Genomic DNA, 20,068 nt, shown 5'->3' on the forward strand with positions numbered 1-20,068 from the left:
ATCTCATTGCTTCACTCCTCTGAATCAGTGTTTCTAAAATAGATCAGCCTGTTTCTGAAACTTTTATTATTATTTTTTTTAATGTTTATTTATTCTTGAGACAGAGACAGAGCGTGAGCGGGGGAGGGGCAGAGAGAGAGGGAGACACAGAATCCGAAGCAGGCTCCAGGCTCTGAGCTGTCAGCACAGAGCCCGACACAGGGCTCAAACCCACGAACCGTGAGATCATGACCTGAGCCGAAGTCAGATGCTTAGCCGACCGAGCCACCCAGGCACCCCTAAAATAGATCAGCCTGTTTCTGAACCTTTTAAGTGACCCTTTTTTTTTTTAATCTGGTCACATATAATAACACTGATTATTGAGTACTAAATTTGCGCTTTAAAAACTTTGTTGATGTATTCACTAAAAGTGGTTTTTGAAGACCTTTATTGACGAATGCATTAATGTTTAAACTTCTTCATTTATTCAGTGTCACCATACACTGTGATCGATGCAGCTCATGGGAATCGAGGTCAGTCAGAAATTGATTTTTTCTTACGATAATCCTTCCCAACTCACCTGCCCACAGAGACTGTTGGGGCACACTTACCCCGACTAAACAGGGGTACACCAGTCCCCTGTTGCAAATCTGATATGAAGGAACAGCAGCATAACATCAGCAGATCCTGGACATTGCTAAATCACGTGGATAATCTTCACCGTTTTGCGCATTGTAGAGGTAAGCTATTTACTTTATAAATCAAGCCTTAAAAATAAATCTTAGTCATTCTCTTTCATTGGCTAAGAAGTTAAAAAAAAAAAAAAGATTTTTCAAAAAAAATCGAATGGAAAGAGAATGAGTGTCTCAAGTCCAAAGAAATAGTCCATGCAGAAAATGTTTGCATAGAATTACGTTGGTGGGTAAATTCTGCCTTGCAGTCCCGGCTTATAGCAACCTCCTGAGCCCACTTTCAGGAAGCAAGGCTACGCATAGCCTGTGGAAACAAAGGGGAAATGAAACGTTCATACAAATGAATTCTCCTTTGGTCTACATTATCTCTGTGTTTTACAAACAGGATTTCATAGTTTGGGTTACTCACGTCTACTCATCCTAGGTGTGCATGGGGTAAAAACTTAATTTTGTACCTCGTTACTCTCCACTTGGTTTTCTTTAGAAACAGTACGTACTGTTTATTGAGCACTTACTATGTACAAGAGACTAGTATTCCTTTGCTTGCATCCTTTAATTTGTACAACTCTGTTGTACTGTTTCTATTTCACATGAAGGAACTACAATGAAGACACGGCAAGTAGTTTTCCCTGGGCTACACAGCCGGTGAGTAGCAGATTTGGGACTAGCACACAAATCTGTCTCGTTCTAAAGCTCATACTTTTAAAACCACTCCACTGTACTCCTTTGCTAGCTACAGGTACCCTACCTGAATGATCCTCTAATCCATTACCTGAATAAAGATGCCGTTAGTTTATAGGGCAATCCAAAAATACCTCTGTAATGTGGCAACTTCCTAACTCCCAATTTTGATGAGTTTTTACTCCACTAAGTCAGCCTTATAACCATAATCACAAACTGCTAAAGCCGGAAGTACTTCTAAGCTCAAGAATGACATCCCCAGGCACCTGGGTGGCTCAGTCAGTTAAGCATCTGACTTGATTTCAGCCAAGGTCTTGATCTCAGGGTCATGAGTTCAAGCCCCATGTTGGGCTAAGAATGACATTCTTAGACTCGCTAAGCTGATGGACTAAGGAGGTAGGACCTCTGATTTTCACCCTAGCAATGTATTTTCTCCACAAAAATCTCCGCCTGTCCTCCACACTACCTGATTTTACCATAGGGGTTCGAATGTTGAGAACAACATGTTTATCAAGATCTGGAATAAGGCAGAGAAGGCAAGCTGATCATATTTGCATATGACACCAGTAGGATGGAGAGATCGTATGCAGGTGAGGAGTTCAGAATTCGAAACTGTATCCACAAACTAGAACCAACAAGATGTAGTCTGGCAAAAATACGTGTAACCCTGCTTTAGGGTCAAAACTCAATTATACAAATATAAATGGGGAGCCTAGCTGGGCCATAGTTTGTGCAAAATGCCCAAGTGTGTTGTTGACCCCGTGCTCGATAGTAGCCAAGATTTTGATGTGGCTGCAATGAAAATAAACACATTTTAAAGTCACAGTAATAGACATATCTTGACAAGATCAAGGTAGATTGTGGTTGCATAATCTCCATGCTGACCTGACTCCATCTGGGATCTTATGTCCCCTTTTTGACTAGAGAAGCATTGACAAATTTTGTGTCTGAGGAATAAAGGGAACTGGAGGAATCTAGCCTGAAGTAGAGTCTGATGGAACATGAGAGCTACCATCAAATATGTAAGGGCTGTTCAGTGGGAGGGTTTGTGTTGCTACAGAAGGCAGATCTCAGTCCACTGGGTAGTTACTAAAGAAAGGCTGCATCTAGTTTTGTAAGCAAAACTAACACTTGGAGATATCCAACCATGTAACAAACTCCCTTGAAAAGCTACCAGTTGCCAATATCTGGAAATGTGCACACAAAAGCTAAGTCAACATCCTTGGGGATGGACTAGGAGAGATCTCTGCACAGGGCTAGTATGTGGATGTCTTGATATTCCAAGACATCTTTCAACCTTAAAGTTTCTATGCTCTTCCTTTGTGGGCCCCATCTTACTTGATGGTGGAACCATAGAGTTCAGTCAGATACTGCACTTCGGTCAAGGTTCTTAGGAAGAGTCTGATGTCCCAAGAGCATGAGAAATACATGGCATCAGTCTTGAATGGAGTGTCCTGTTTACCATTATCAGACAGATAAAGAAATGGTCCTGTGCCTCACATACTTCTCTTGAAGCTTATGAAACTCCCTGGCCTTAGGTAGGGAAGGAAGAGGATGTATGGGGAGGCTTAGGTAGAAAATCAGGACCAGTGTGCTGGCTGCTTCTAGTCACTGATCATGCCTACATACCTGGGGCAAAGGGTCCCTAAGTACTTAATGCCCCCAAGGGATAATTCTTGTTTTCCACCATTTTCCCCTCTCTATGAAGCCATCCTTCTGGTATTTTTTCTTAATTATTTCCCCTGAATTGTTTTAATCAGACATAGTCAACTATTTGTGTTACTCTCTTGATTCAAGATTTAATCCAAATTATTTTCTTTGAAAGAAACTAATGACCATACCTCATCCTGGACATCAAGTTCTTCTTCAATCAGCTCTGCTTCCATTAATTCAAGAGGATCTTTACAGTCTTGGATGAGCGTAATCTTGACCAAGAGAACAGAGAATATTTATTGGAACGATAATGACATCAGCCCATCAGCCCACCTGATACCCCACAGAAAATTATCTGAGGCTTTGCTGGTGTTTCTCATCTATGATCTACATACTGCAAAATCCTTCACAGCTTTCTTGTTCTTCTGCATTTCCCACCTTAGAATTTTTCCCCATACTATTTTTTCACATTCAAGTGTGAACTGGCACCGTTCTCCACTGTCTCACCTCCTTTTCAGCTCTCTTCTCCAACCTCTGAAGTGTGTACCTCTTAAGAGTCACCCTGTCTGCCTAAATGACTCAGGACTCAGTTGTATTTTTCTTTCAATGGCTGAGCTGAGAGCACTTAGTACACCCTCGAGTATACAGCGAATGCCCAGCGGAGGGCTTGTGACTGATGACAATGAACAGTCCCCTGCTGAACTGGATGGAGATTTTACTGGAGGTGGAAGACCAGTGTGTATGGACCCAGTTGGTTTTGGGGGAAAGTTCTGCTTTTTAGCAGTAACGTGCAATTTAACCTTCCACACAGAGGAAACCAATAGCAATTTGGGCTTTGTTTTATGCGTGAAGAAGGATATTTCTAAAGCAACTCCAAATGCGTACCCAGACAAGAGTGATGTTTCAAAGTGCTTTTCAGCTACTTTCCACCTCAGACATAAATAACCCAATTCTCTTTGCTTGTGCAGAAATGCATCAGGGACTTGTTGTCCCCTGTTGCGGATGGTCATGACATAATGGGAAAGTTAGAGGCTGGGTGTAACCACAAGTTGAGGCTATCCTGGGATAATCCCTGTGATGGTCAAATAAAGGGACAGGGAGAGGGTCATATCACTGCATCCGCAATCTCCATAATATGCAAGTTACACTTCCTGAAGGGAAGGAAAGTACCACAGGCAAGAGTTATCATCATTTGCTAGACATCTACCACATTTGGGACTTTGTGCTAGACACTGAAGTCACATAGAAGTAGAAGGTTCCTGGTATAATGGGTCACCAGTAGCGCTCATCCTCCTATCCAGTGACCTGGTAGGTGTATGATAGAAGCACTCGTTTATATGCAGTCTAACATTTGTTCAGGGTCAAAAAATCCATCTCAGCCACTCTCAATGCCTCCCTGATGGCAGACAAGATGGAGTCTAGCCCTGGGAGGGGCATGCTTGGTTAGTGGTTTCTGTGATACTCCTGGCCTGAGAGCTTGAATCAGAAGTAGGGTATAAACAAATAACAAAATAACCATTTTCAGGTTGAGAAAGAATTTGACACCTCAGGTCTAGATACTTTTAAGTGAGGTGCTTTTTTTGTTTTGTTTTGTTTGTTTGTTTTTTAGATGTTTTGGATGATCCTGCTTTGGTTTTGTTACCTGTGAGTTAGAGGATTTTAAGTTAGAAAGTAGAGGAAAGTTTATGAGTTTTCTAAGATGAGCATCTTTCACGTAGCTTGCTTTCCTTTTCTTCTTTTTTTTTTTTTTTGTTTTTTTTTTTGAGATTTGTGATTTTACTACCTTTTTTTTTTTTTTTTTTGTATGTAAGATCCATACCTTGGTATTTAGTGCTAATATCCACCCCCCACTCCCCAGCATTAGGAGGCCTCTCCACTAACAAGAGCTAAAAAGAATAATGCACTATTGTTTTCTAAGCTAGTTTTACTTCAAACATTAACTTCCAATATACAATAAAAACTTGCTCATCTGAATTTTAGAAAAGAAGGAAGCAATTAAAAAATATAGTACATTGTGTCACTGGAATAATTACTATTGTTGTTATTTTATAAGTGTTTGTTTTAATTTTTCAAATTCACTGTCAGAGGGTCCATGAGAGAAGAGGTTCTTGGGCCAGGCCCAGTGACCCAGCCCGGAATGCTTGGCTGTCTGGGGTATGTGTCAGGATAGTTGACAAAATAAGGAAGCTCATGGGAAACCAGGGTCTATTCTATTTTCTGGGAAATTATTAACTCTGGGCTGACTCATGACTTTTCTTTTTTTCTTCTCCAAAGATCACTTATGACCTAAAGGATTCTATTTAAAGACATTTATCACTGAGGTTTTCCAGATGGCTGAAAATTTAAATTATATATACAATGGTGCATTTGTATACCCATATCACAGAAAATCCAAGATTCGCCATCTGTATTCTAAAAAGGCATTATTACAGTGAATGCCTACTTTTATTAGTAAGCTCACACGTTGTAAAATAAGTAGGCACCAGGTACTACCAGGTGCTTTCCTATAAACTATCTTATTTAGTCATCCTATTAACCCCGTGAGGTAAATGTTTTTACTCCCATTTTACTGATGAAAAAACTGAGGCCCTGAGAAATCAGGCAGATGGCCTCAAATCCTACTAGACTGTGATTCAAGTGTAGATTTGTGAAAATCTTTTGCTCTTTACAGAAATCATCGTAGCTTAGAAAGATACTTATGTAGAAAGCTTAAATGTTTACCGTTTCTAAAATGGAATCTTGAACCTCTTGAGATTTAACCTGGTTCTGTAGATGGAGGACAGCATCATGGACCGTCAAAAAGAATATGTCCTTTCTAATGTTATCATTAAAGAAATCACATGTCTCCAGTTTTTCTATCACATGATCTTCAAAAGAAAGAGATGATGTTCAGTCTCTAGCAAAACACATGTTTGTAACATCAACCAATACTAAATTTTGTCAGCCCCTCCTTGTCATTTTGTTCCCCTCATTTTCAAAATGTGACCCTGCTCCAAACTGACTGAGTTTCTTTTCCAGAAGCACAGGGAATGGTTATGCCATAACTGGTTGTGGTAGACAGCCTCGGCTCACAAGCACGTGGTTTTGCCAGGGTACCCGTCCTCAGGCTGCCATGATGAGCCTGGCTGTTAATGACTCACAGCTGTGCCTTTCTCTGAAGAACTTTCCTTGGTCACTGGTTTACACCCCAACCTTGGGTGGCCTACAGCCTTTTACTGACTGATATGAGGGTAAAAAGGCTGGCCTCCTTACCTCAAGGAAGGGTAAACTTCTGATGCTTTTCCTGCTTTGTGTTCCTTTCAAACTCAGGCTAAGGTAGACTTCTAAAACAATGTCTTTGTCCAGCCTCTTCCCCTGCCCTATGCTGCCTCCAGCAGTCCTGCATGAATTTCTCATGTATACTCTCAATAAGTCACTTGCCCAAGAATCTTTATCTCAGGGCCTATTTCTAGAGAACTCAGTCTGAGCACTAGCATTTTCCTATACACATACACTCGTACATAGAGAGACACAGACTCAGACCCTAGAGGAGCCTCTGCTTCTAAAGAACCTAAGTCATCCCCATGGTAAATTTTCTCCATTGGCCCTGTACTGTTATCAGGACATACATTTCCACGGATTACCAGCTCTACTGCACAGATTGGAAGTAATATTTTTCCAGGTTTCAAAAAGGCCCTCCGAGTGATTGCATAATGGGTAGAGTTTTTGTTTGTGGCACTGAAAAATTTTGGAAATTGATAGCTGTAATGGCTGTGCGACATTGTGACTGTACTTAGTGCCACTGACTTAATTGTCCACATGAGCATGACCAAAATGGCAAATTTTATGCTATACATCTTTTACCACAATAAAAAATAGTTTGGAAAAAAGGCTCTTTGGACATCATGTACCCACACTCCCAAGGTAGAAGAAAGGGCCTAGCAGAAAGTCTTATAGGTAGATATGTTTGTGCATGCATTTACCTTGAAGCGATGCAAAGTACACATTTACATCAATTCTTTGAAATTCTTTGACAATCTAAAAATTTAAAAAAGAATTTGTAACAATGAGTGACTTCATCTGCCCATAATTCAGTAGCATTCAATTACTCGCTCAGGAGAAACTTGAACACTTTCATAGTTAATCAGGACTTTAAGGAAAGTTGATTACTGGAGGAAAGTTCATTATTGGAAAACCACAGAAGTTTTCAACCAGTGATGGTATGATTAGGGATGAAAAGACCATCTCAAGAGGTGGTAAATCCAGTGCACAACAGCACAGGGCTCAACAGCACAGAGGCGATTAAAGAATGTTTGCGGAAGAAAGGAAAGAGGGGCATACAGGAGGCTTCCTAACATAGTCCCTGCTGATTAGAGACAAGAGCATACATTTGTATCTTGCAATGGAAGATACAGGCGTATGGATATGTGGCCATCGGATTCCAAGTGTAAAACTGACCTAAAAAGGTCTCTGTATTTTGACTGTATCAATGTGAATATCCTGATTGTGATTTCTGTTCTATGGCATTGCAAGATGTTCCCAGGGGGAGAAACTGGATAAGGGTTTCATAGGATCTCTCTGCATTATTTCTTAAAACTCCATGTCAATCCACAATTATCTCAAAATAAAAAATTTAATTAAAAAACTCAAGATACAGCCAAAGGCAATATTGAGAAATAAGAACAAAGCTGGAGGTATCATAATCCAGGATTTTGAGATATGCTACGAATCTCTAGTAATCAAAACAGTATGGTACAGGCACAAAAATAGGCATATAGATGAATGGAACAAGATAGAGAGCCCAGAAATAACCCCACACTTAAATGGTCATTTTTTTTAATGTTTGTTTATTTTTGAGAGAGAGAGAGAGACAGAGCGCAAGTGGGGGAGGGGCAGAGAGAAGAGGGAGACACAGAATCTGAAACAGGCTCCAGGCTCTGAGCTGTCAGCACAGAGCCCGACGCGGGGCTCGAACCCACAGACTGTGAGATCATGACCTGAGCTGAAGTCGGACCCTTAACCAACTCAACCACCCAGGTTACCCACACACTTATGTGGTCAGTTAACCTATGGCAAAAGAGGCAAGAATGTACAATGGGGAACAGACAGTCTCTTCAACAAATGTTGTTGGGAAAACTGGACAGCTACATGCAAAAGAATGAAACTGGACTCCTACCTTACACCATACACACAGAAAAACTCAAAACCCAGCAACCTACTCAATGGGAGAAGATATTCATAAATAATACACCCAATAAAGGGTTAATATCCAAAATAGATAAAGAACTTATACAACTCAATACCCAAAACCCCAAATAATCTGATTAAAAATGGGCAGAGGACCGGAATAGATGTTTTTCCAAAGAAGACCTACAAATGGCCAACAGACACATGAAAAGATGCTCAACATCACTCATCATGGGAAATGCAAATCAAAACCACAATGAGATATCACCTTCCACCTGTCAGAATGGTTAATATCAAAAAGACAAAAATTAACAAGCATTGAAAAAACTGTGGAGGAAAAGGAACCCTTGTGTACTGTTGACGGTGATATAAATTGGTGCAGGCAGCTACTGTGAAAAACAGTATAGAGGTTCTTAAAAAAATGAAAAATAGAAACAACAAATGATCTGATAATTCCACTACTGGGTATTTACCCAAAAAAAATGAAAACACTAGTTCAAAAAGATATACGCACCCCTCTGTTTATTGAACATTATTTACAATAGCCAAGATATGGAAGCAACCCAAGGGTCCATCAATTGATGAATGGGTAAAGAAGTGGTGTACACACACACACACACACACACACACACACACAAGAATATTACTCAGCCATAAAAAAAAATGAGATCTTGCCATTTGCAACAACATAGATGGACAAAGAGACACGTGAAAAGATGCTCAACATCACTCATAATGCTAAGTGAAATAAGTCAGAGAAAGACAAATACCATACGATTTCACTCATACGTGGAATTTAAGAAACAAAGCAAATGAGCCAACAAACAAAAAAACCCCAGAGTCTTAAATACAGAGAACAAACTGGTGGGTTGCCAGAGGGGAGAAGGCTGAATAAAGGAAATTAAGAGTACCGTTATTGTAGTGAGCACTGAATAATGTATAGAATTTGTTGAATCATTATATTATTCATCTGAAACTAATGTTATACTGTATGTTAATTATATTTCAGTAAAAATGTAAAAATTAAAAAAAAATCAAGACATGAGAACTATGGGCAATAATAAAAGAGAACTTCACATTTTAAGGGAAAAAAAAATCAAGACCTCTGTTTGGAGATATAAATAAATAGGTGTGGGTGTGGGAAATATCCTGGCATTAGATAAGTTAGTAATCTCCCCAAAAGTAATTCATTAAACCCTTTGCCCAATACAATCTACAATGGATCTGAACCAAAGACGAGAGTAAAGTGCACAGTAAAGAATAAGATTTATGTTTTCATTTATGTTCTCAAATGAGCATTATAATAGCCAGGTTTTCTAAAAGAACTGGAATAGAACCTGTCAGTGTGTGTGTGTGTGTGGTGTGTGTGTGTGTGTGTGTGTGTGTGTGTGTGTGTGTGTGTTTAGAGAGAGCACAAGCAAGGAAGAGGGACAGTGGGGACAGAAAGAGAATCCCAAGTAGGCTCCACACTCAGCATGGAGCCCAATGTGGAGCTTGATCCCACGACCCTGGGAATCACAACCTGAGCCAAAATCAAGAGTCAGATGCTCAACTAAGCCACCAGGAGCCCTGCAACTGTCAGCATATTCTTGAACTCTTCTGTCAAGTATAATCACTTTTTCTGCCTAACCTGCCTACTATCCACCCCGTGGAATCATTTCCTGCCCTTGCAGAGGCAGCCAGAAAGCCCCAACTAGGCTAAACCTCAGTTAGGGTTTCATTTCCAAAGTTTTTAAATAGACTTTAAACATTTTTAAATTTTAATTCCAGTGTAGTTAACATATCAGTTCCAGGTGTACAAAATAGGGATTCAGCAGTTCCATATATGCCTCAGTGCTCATCAAGAGAAGTGTACTCTTAATCCCCTTCACCTATTGGGGTCATTTCCATGTTATTACATCTGATTGTCAGTACCTTGACCCTGCTTTTCTCTCCGACCCTCTTACTACAACCTGCAGCTTCACCTAAACTTGACACTTGCAGTCAAGTTGACCCTAATTAGTCTGTTTTGGAGCACTTCACATGGTTGTCTTTATTTTATTTTATTTTTTAATGTTTATTTCTTTTTGAGAGAGAGAGAGAGAGAGACAGAGTGTGAGCAGGGGAAGGGCAGAGAGAAAGGGAGACATGGAATCAGAGGCAGGCTCTAGGCTCTGAGCTGTCAGCACAGAGGCTGACGCGGGGCTCAAACTCATGAACTGTGAGATCATGACCTGAGCTGAAGTTGGTCCCATGACCCAGGAGCCCCCATTTTTTCTTCTTTTAAATATGCCATTTTCTATACTCAAAAAAATAAAGCCTAATAAATATTAATATTTGCTGAGATACTTCTAAACATTCTTTCTTTATATATACATAGTATATATATATATTATATATTAGCTTTTTTATTAGCTACATATATAATATGTCCATATATATAAACCTATTTAATCTTCATAACAACCCCATGAAGTAGGTACCATCATTACCCCCATATTGCAGATTAAGAAATTGAGGTACAGACAGATTAAGCAACTTGTCCATGGACACACTGTGAGTAAGTGGGAGAGCCGGGATTCAACCACATGTCTGGCCTTGCAGTCTATGCTTTAAAATACTACACGCTGTTGCAAAAGCATTCCTCTAGAAAAATTACAGATCCGACAATCACCCTTTTGCAAGACCAGGTACCCCGTATCATGGTACTATGGCCAGAGCTCCAAATCTGTCATTCAAAGCACCAAAACCTTACCATTCGCAATGATCTCACTCCAACAACATCCAAGAAAGACACAGCTCCACAATCAAGCACGAGGCTGTGGATTGGCACTTTGGGAACATTCACTTTGACCGGAAGCTCAGAGTTCCAATCCACTTGAATCTCTATTTCCTTGGTTGGGATATCAAGGTCTTCTGGGTCTTCAACATCTTCATCAGGCTCAAAAGCATCATTTGATGAACCAGCATCCCTTATAATGCCATTCTAAACAAAGAAAACACTGCCAACTTAGTTGTCAATGACCAGGGACACCTTGCAATAATGCATCTCAAATTACTTAAAAGTCCTATACACTTTTCCTTGGCGAGCAAAACATCAAAGGGATGAACTCTTAAGGAATGAGATTTACCTCAGTCCAAACTGTGATGTTCCCTAAGAAGAAAAATGGAAGAGCAGAGGAGCCAGGAAACTCTTGATTTCTGGAAGATTGTGGAACTTGGTCAAGAGATACATAGGCAGGAGAGTCTGAATAAAAGGTAATAGATCTAAAAGTTTATGAACTTAGCTGCCTTCTGTTGTGAGCATTTTTCTGGCATTGAATTAGCATTTATTTTGTTCCCTTCAGTAAAAATAAGGTTTATTTCTTGATGGGAAAAAGTATCACACTCTGTGTTTCCAGAGAGTTCTGCTGATTTTTTAATTCTCTCCCATTCCCTCTTGCCTACAAGAATAACTGTCGTCCAACATACATTGTCAACTGCCCGAACACATCTGGGTACCAAAGCGAATAAACCTAATTTTCAACTGTCTAACTGCTTTCATTTTCACATGAGAAGGAAAGGGATTTAACAAGAAAAAGAAAGATGTCGCCTCACCTTTGTTGCCCTTAATTGTCCTTTTTTGATGAGTTTCTGTATTGTCCTCAGTGCTTTCAGTCTCTTATTATACACTCTAATGGCATCAAATCCAACCTTTGGAAAGAAATGTCAAGTTACTTAAAACATCTGGTTCCTGGGGCGCCTAGGTGGCGCAGTCGGTTAGGCGTCCGACTTCAGCCAGGTCACGATCTCGCGGTCCGTGAGTTCGAGCCCCACGTCAGGCTCTGGGCTGATGGCTCAGAGCCTGGAGCCTGTTTCTGATTCCTGTCTCCCTCTCTCTCTGCCCCTCCCCCGTTCATGCTCTGTCTCTCTCTGTCCCAAAAATAAATAAAAAACGTTGAAAAAAAAAATGTAAAAAAAATAAAATTAAAACAAAACAAAACAAAACAAAAAAAACACATCTGGTTCCTAATGCTCATTAATGGTAATTGTTATCTGGAAAAGCGATTTCCCAAGTGGTATTATTCCTCGAGACATCCTGCCAAAAAAGAAATTCTGAGGTCTGGTGGAGGTCTCCAGTATCACCCCTACCCCACCTAGCCAGAGACTCAGGGAAGACAGTCTCATATTAAAGGCTCTAAAAGAGTAAAGTACAAACAAACAAACAAACAAACAAAGCAAAAAAAAAAAAAAAAAAAAAAAACACCCCACACAGAATAACCTCTTTAGCTTTAAGTCTGTGTTAACAAATTTCCTTGACACCACAGAGCCCTTTTGCTATTGCAAAATCTATGACCATTCCCTTGAACCAGTTTGCTCTGGAACTCACTTAAGAAAAACACTGATGTAGGGGCATACCTCAGCTTCAAAGCTTGGCATGCCATTCTAGGCCAGAATTTCCGGCTTACATATTCCACTTACACTTTCTACCCTTTACTCCAACTGGGCAAACACCCTCCCTGCCCAAATACACGTACTTACCTCTGACTCTCAGCTCACATAGTTTCCAAACACCTGACATAATCTTTCTTATGTGATTAGCCCAACCCACATGGATTTCTCCCTTCTCTGAACTCTTCACATTTACTGTCTAAACTACTGTTTTGGTCTTCCATAGTTATTGCTACCTGGATTTTAACGTATGGTATTTCTGGGTTCTTTCCTATTGCCAAACAGATTGTAAGTTACTTGGATGTTATAATTCTTAACGCCCCATACAAACGGAATAGGGTGTAGGGTCTTGTCCAGTTTGAGGCAATAAATACCGTAGAATGAATGAAGTCTCAAAGGAGGTTAGAAACCAAATTTCTAGGGATAAAATACTCACTGTGGACTTGATACATTTTTTAAAACCATCAACGTTGCCGTAAAAAATAGGACTGGAAAATCTAAGAATCTTCACTCCTTCAGGTTCTTCAATCTGGCATTAAGAAAACAAAATGTGTGAAGATAAGTAATTTCAGCCTTCAAATATTTAATTAAATTTCTGGCTTTTCGGCTAGGAGCCAAGTTACAATTACTCAGAGGGGCTGGACGACAGCACTCACTTCTCCCTGAACAGGGGCTGTCTCCACTTAGGAGGCAATAGGTTATTCAAACTACTGGAACTTTACAGTCCCATAGAAGATCAAGTTAGGAAAGGCCTTCGTAGGCAATTATTCAACACTCTGATTTCCAGATGGAGAAACTGAGGCTGAGAATGAGGACGTGATTTGCCTCAGGTTCATACCACGGAACCCCAATTTGTTCTTTGGCTTAAAATTCTTTAAAAAAAAAAAAAGGAGTGTTGGGGCACCAAGGTGGCTCAGTGGGTGAAGCATCCAACTCTTGATTTCGGCTTAGGTCATGATCTCATTGTTTGTGAGTTCGAGCTCTGCATCAGGCTCTGTGCCAGGGAGCCTGCTTGGGACTCTCTCTCTCTCTTTCCCTCTCTTTTTGCCCCTCCCCCTCTCGCTCTCTCTCTCAAAATAAATATATAAACTTAGAAAAAAAGAAGGAACAAGAAAAAAGGTAGTAAACTGAGGGGATGTGCAAGAATGGAGGCCAACAATGTCGGTTGCTTGTTCTCACCCTGACACATGGTGGCCGGACCAAAAGTAGAGCTTGCGAAATCCTAGACTTTCCTAGTCTTTAGGAATCATAGCGATTTCAGTCCGAGCCCCTGAGGTGAGAAAACAGGTGTTGGGAGGCTGAGTGATATGGACAGAGTCTCCCCAAAGTGGAGCCTGGACCTGCAAACCCCCAAACTCAGCCCATGATTCCCTGAGCCAAAAGATTCTCTACCATCATTGTTTAGCTCTTGGCAGTGCCGAGAAAGATGTGGAAATAAATTAAGTAGCAGGTAATGGAATTCCAGATTCTGTGTCCAACATTTTTTTACGCTAAATTGGTTTTTTTCTTGATTTTCTTTCTCTGCTTTTTCATCGCCGTTTCCCCTGGTGACCGCTAAGCTACTTCAAGGAACACAAGCCTATAAGTGGGATGTGTCTCTTCTTTATGTTTTCACTTCCAATATTATATGTCATTTCTTCCAATTCCAAGATTGGAGCAAAATGTCTAATCAGAGAGCTTAAAAGTCTTGTGTTAGCATTAAATGAAGATAATCTTACAGGGATTTCAGATAATTTCATGGGGGGTAAGGATTACATAGCAGAGAAATAGAATTTTGATGCAACTTCTGGAAATAATCAAACTGCTTATTTTTTAAAATTCCTTTTACAATGGTTTTACATTAAAAGGACATTCAGGGGTGCCTGGGTGGCTCAGTCAGTTAAGCGTCCAACTTCAGCTCAGGCCATGATCTCATGGGTTCGTGAGTTTGAGTCCCACATTGGGCTTTCTGCTGTCAGCACAAAGCTGGCTTCAGATCCTCTGTCCCCCTGTCCCCATCCCCCGCCCCTTCCCATGCTCTCTCTCAAAAATAAATAAACATTAAAAAACAAACAAACATTCAAACTAGCATGGACACAATTCATACAAACCATGGATATCAGAGAGCACATTAGGTCAAAGTTTTCATGACACCCCCAGTGAACTTCTAAACTTTCCTGGAAGAAGCCTCCCCCTTTAGCTACCTTGTACCTAACACACTGAAAGAGAAATACGCTACCCCCTGAAAATCCAGGCTAGCAACCCAAGGGCAGCAACTGTCTCACAAAGGCACTTACATTTTTGTAATTCTTGGTACTTTTGTAAATGTCTGTGCTAGGAATGCTTCCAAGGCTGTTCCATGTGGGACTAAAAGAAGAAAAATTAGGTCAGGATTTTGTGGAACAGGCAAACTTTGGAATAAAAAATGACAAGACATCACAGATACGAAAGAGCCCATCATTCTCGGCTCTTTATTGCATCGTGTGTCCTTGTTACAGATCACATCTTCCTGCAGCTAATTCTGAAATGAACAGCTGGTGTTTGTGTGGGCCCTTGGAGAAGGAGGATTTTCCTGAGGGCTGAGAGAAGTCATGAACATCCCACTCCCCTGTGTACAACACTTTAGAGGCCAAGCAAAGAGCTTTCACACATGTTAAGTTTGTGTAGGAGCCACCAAAGTTCTGGAAGGTCAGCAGTACTGTCCTCATTTTTATGGTTGAGTAAGCTGAGGTTCAGATAAGGCCAAAAAGGCCCCGGAGGTAAGGTTAGGTTAGGTTATCTTTAACCCAGGGGTCCTCAGTGCCTGGCACAGTGCCTAGAACTTACTCGGGAGTTAGAACAACTGTCTGATGAAATATGGCGAGTCTGCGGTGATCAGATTAGTCTCAATTTCTAGAAATGGGAGCCTGGGAGAGCCAGCAGTACATCCTTCCCATCAACCAGACTGTTCACTTCCTGTTCCTGGTACCATCAAAAACTTCCGTGATTCTTCAGGTGTGACTAGGGACAGATGCTAAACATAATTCCCAAAGAAAGAGTGTCTGTTTGTGTGCCCTCTGGATCAGCCATATAATTACTGGAAATGAAATATTGCAGAGGATACAATTTTTGGTTGGCGAAAAGCCTAGTTACCAAATCAGTGGCCAAAACGTACCACTGCTTTCTCCTCAGCTTACTGGGCTGTGCCAAATTTTCACAGAGTGTTCATAAGCTATAGAGCCTCTCTCTACAAACCTTTCTCTCCCAACCACACCCACACAAAGCAAAGCACACACTGTGGCATACAGACCATGAGAAGAAACATCTTCCAAGGACAGGTTCTGAGTTACTTTCCAGCAGCAAATTGGGTACTTTGGGAGCTCGTGAACTCTCCTGGCCCTTGGGGAACCAGTTAAGAGGGCTGAGGCAGTGAACATAAGCTTTGGGGAAGACTCCAACGTGCCAGGGTAGGGAAGAAGAGAAGGAGAATTGGCCAGTGGAACAACAAGGGTGGGCTTATGCTAAGCTGACGGTGTCTCAGCTGATGTTTTTCCAGATTCTTTTAACCTTCATGGCCCAAGCACAGGCAGAGAAGAGGCCAGAACTCTGGAAAGATCACAGAAGTTTTGAAGAGGAAACCAGGCTCTGTTTGCCTCTCTGTTCAGACAATTTCATAAACACAGGAGACCACATACCAAAAGCCTCTTAAGAGTCAAAACAAAGGGTGCCTGGGTGGCTCAGTCGGTTAAGTGTCCAACTTCGGCTCAGGTCATGATCTCATGGCTTGAGAGTTTGAGCCCCACATCGAACCCTATGCTGACAGCTCAGAGCCTGGAGCCTGCTTTGGATTCTCTGTCTCCCTCTTTCTCTCTTTGCCTCTCCCAACTTGTGTGTTTTCTCTCTCTCTCTCTCTCAAAAAACCATACACCTTCCGGCTCTCTCACAGATTGTTTTCCATGACATCAAGCCATGTCTTTGCTCTTTTCACTCTGTATATGACCTAATTACGTCTATTTCATATAATCATGTGGTTTCTTGGGTACGTTTTCTTTGGCAGATATGAATGAATTCGGGCTACAGTCAATGCTTTTAAAATCTCCTGTTCTGAGTTGTTAGCTTCAGGAGAAAATGAGCTGTAATACACTTAGTGGCTATCTTGTCCCAAGCCAGTATGTGCCCCACAGACTGCATCTCATTTGCAGAAGGAACCACAGAGCCACGTCAGTCCTTACTGAGTCACGCATCTTTTATTCTTACTGTGACCGGAAGGAGAGGGCAGCAGTAGAGCATGTGACTAAATGCACAGATTTTGGGGTGAGATACATCTGGGTTCAAGCCCTAACTCTGCAACTTACTAGCTGTGTGATCTTGGGGAAGGTTCTTAACCTTTTGGAGCTTTGATTTTCTTTTCTGTAGAATGAGAATTAAAAAACCTATTCAAAGACTAAATATGATAATGTGTGCCAAGCACTATAGGCTTAATTCATAGAAGCCCTCAATACATAGTAACTATTATGAAAGGGAGTGGTTTCCCTATATTTTATTAAAATGGTATATGGCACAAAAACAGACACATAGACCAATGGAATAGAATAGAAACCCCAGAACTAGACCCACAAACGTATGGCCAACTCATCTTTGACAAAGCAGGAAAGAACATCCAATGGAAAAAAGACAGTCTCTTTAACAAATGGTGCTGGGAGAACTGGACAGCAACATGCAGAAGGTTGAAACTAGACCACTTTCTCACACCATTCACAAAAATAAACTCAAAATGGATAAAGGACCTAAATGTGAGACAGGAAACCATCAAAACCTTAGAGGAGAAAGCAGGAAAAGACCTCTCTGACCTCAGCCGTAGCAATCTCTTACTCGACACATCCCCAAAGGCAAGGGAATTAAAAGCAAAAGTGAATTACTGGGACCTTATGAAGATAAAAAGCTTCTGCACAGCAAAGGAAACAACCAACAAAACTAAAAGGCAACCAACGGAATGGGAAAAGATATTCGCAAATGACATATCGGACAAAGGGCTAGTATCCAAAATCTATAAAGAGCTCACCAAACTCCACACCCGAAAAACAAATAACCCAGTGAAGAAATGGGCAGAAAACATGAATAGGCACTTCTCTAAAGAAGACATCCAGATGGCCAACAGGCACATGAAAAGATGTTCAGCGTCGCTCCTTATCAGGGAAATACAAATCAAAACCACACTCAGGTATCACCTCACGCCAGTCAGAGTGGCCAAAATGAACAAATCAGGAGACTATAGATGCTGGAGAGGATGTGGAGAAATGGGAACCCTCTTGCACTGTTGGTGGGAATGCAAATTGGTGCAGCCGCTCTGGAAAGCAGTGTGGAGGTTCCTCAGAAAATTAAAAACAGACCTACCCTATGACCCAGCAATAGCACTGCTAGGAATTTATCCAAGGGATACAGGAGTACTGATGCATAGGGCCACTTGTACCCCAATGTTCATAGCAGCACTCTCAACAATAGCCAAATTATGGAAAGAGCCTAAATGTCCATCAACTGATGGATGGAGAAAGAAATTGTGGTTTATATACACAATGGAATATTACGTGGCAATGAGAAAAAATGAAATATGGCCTTTTGTAGCAACGTGGATGGAACTGGAGAGTGTGATGCTAAGTGAAATAAGCCATACAGAGAAAGACAGATACCATATGGTTTCACTCTTATGTGGATCCTGAGAAACTTAACAGGAACCCATGGGGGAGGGGAAGGAAAAAAAAAAAAGAGGTTAGAATGGGAGAGAGCCAAAGCATAAGATACTGTTAAAAACTGAGAACAAACTGAGGGTTGATGGGGGGTGGGAGGGAGGAGAGGGTGGGTGATGGGTATTGAGGAGGGCACCTTTTGGGATGAGCACTGGGTGTTGTATGGAAACCAATTTGTCAATAAATTTCATAAAAAAAAAAAAAAATAAAATGGTATAAGAAATCTCAGGGTGTAGGGAGCCAGGGTGGCTCAGTCGGTTAAGCATCCGACTCTTGGTTTCTGCTCAGGTCATGATCTCACGGTTCATGACTTTGAGCCATCGGATCGGAGCCTGGGAGCCTCTCTCTCCCTCTCTCTCTGGCCCTCCCCCGCTTGTACTCTTTCTCAAATAAATAAACTTAAAAAAAAAAAAAAGAAATCTCAGGGAATGTTGTCTTCTTTTTGGGAAATCTGGGTCTTACATTACTCACAATTGAACTCTCAGGACCACAGTCAGTAATCCAAACATGAGCCCAGCTAGTAAACCGAGGTCCAGCCCCAGAATGATGGACGCTATGCACGTAAACACCCAGATAACCTAGGACAAAACAGAAATGGAAAGAACCTCGTTAATCTGTCAGGGACCATCAGGTGAGACACTACCTGTAAAAACAAGAAGATCAATTGTCCATGAACAAATTCCACTTTTTAAAAATATTCTTACTTCATTTCATGTTTCAATGGAAGTAGAAACTGATGTTTCCAACAAAGACCAATTGTCCCATTTCAATGTTTTGTTTTTAATTTAAGTTTTGAATAGGGAATATATTAACGTGGTTCAAAATGGAAGTAATATTAAAAAGGCGTACAGTAGAAAACCTTGCTTCCGACTCTCTCCCCTCTTCACCCTTCCAACACCCTCACTTGTGTTCACATTTCCATATGTGTCTCTGTGCATGTACACGTGCACACTTTTCACCAGTAGCTTTTGCAAGTACAAGCAAATATGACTGCATAGCATTATTTTATGTTCCCACATTTCTTAAAGATTTTATTTATTTTTTTAATTTTTAGAAAATGTTTATTTATTTTGAGAGAGAGAGAGAGCACAAACAGGGTAGGGGCAGAGAGAGAGGGAGAGAACCCCAAGCAGGCTCAGTGCTGTCAAGGCAGAGCCCAGCGTGGGGCTGTATCCCACAAACCGTTGAGATCATGACCTGAGCCGAAACCAAGAGTTGGAGGCTCAGGGTGCCTGGGTGGCTCAGTTGGTTAAGCATTCATCTTCGGCTCAGGTCATGATCTCACGGTCTGGGAGTTCAAGTTCTATGTCAGGCTCTGTGCTAACAGCTCAGAGCCTGGAGCCTGTCAGATTCTGTGTCTCCCTCTCCCTCTCTCTTTTTCTCTCTCTCTGCCCCAACCCCACTTGTGCTCTCTCTCTCTCTTTCTCTAAAAAATAAATAAACATTAAAAAAAAGAGTTGGAGTTTCAACCTACTGAGCCACCCAGGCACTCAGTTAGCTTCTGGCTTTTATGGTTCTTCAGAACAGTTCTGAAGGTTACTTTGGTCAGAGTTAAACTCAGTAAGGGTTTTGTATTTTGGTTTTGCTTTGTTTGAGTTTCGTTTGTCCTTCTATATTACAGAGGGGTTTATTTTTATTTTTTTTATTTATTTTTATTTTTTCATTTTTATTATTTTTTTTTAGAAAGCTCATTTCTTTTTATTATTTTTTGTAATGTGTTTATTTGGTCTGGTGTTTAATGTGTTTATGTGGGATTCTTCCTAGATGGAAATACATATTCCCAGG

At 40.9% G+C, this 20,068-nt stretch overlaps 1 protein-coding gene across 1 annotated transcript in view; it reads right to left on the reverse strand.

Moving 5' to 3' along the window:
• Positions 1 to 292: 292 nt before the first annotated feature.
• Positions 293 to 20,068, reverse strand: part of SLC26A4 (solute carrier family 26 member 4) — a 52,576-nt gene continuing 32,800 nt past the window's right edge. Inside the window, exons 12-20 of the mRNA XM_043588597.1 lie at positions 18,755 to 18,861; positions 14,858 to 14,927; positions 13,018 to 13,110; positions 11,748 to 11,843; positions 10,906 to 11,136; positions 6,968 to 7,022; positions 5,727 to 5,872; positions 3,194 to 3,277; positions 293 to 975 (exon numbers count right to left, since the gene is read on the reverse strand). Of these exons, the coding sequence (XP_043444532.1) occupies positions 952 to 975; positions 3,194 to 3,277; positions 5,727 to 5,872; positions 6,968 to 7,022; positions 10,906 to 11,136; positions 11,748 to 11,843; positions 13,018 to 13,110; positions 14,858 to 14,927; positions 18,755 to 18,861 (906 nt within the window). The 3' untranslated portion in view covers positions 293 to 951. The remainder of the gene's footprint in view (positions 976 to 3,193; positions 3,278 to 5,726; positions 5,873 to 6,967; positions 7,023 to 10,905; positions 11,137 to 11,747; positions 11,844 to 13,017; positions 13,111 to 14,857; positions 14,928 to 18,754; positions 18,862 to 20,068) is intronic.

This window comes from Prionailurus bengalensis, chromosome A2 (genome assembly GCF_016509475.1).
Source record: "Prionailurus bengalensis isolate Pbe53 chromosome A2, Fcat_Pben_1.1_paternal_pri, whole genome shotgun sequence".
Taxonomy (NCBI): domain Eukaryota; kingdom Metazoa; phylum Chordata; class Mammalia; order Carnivora; family Felidae; genus Prionailurus; species Prionailurus bengalensis.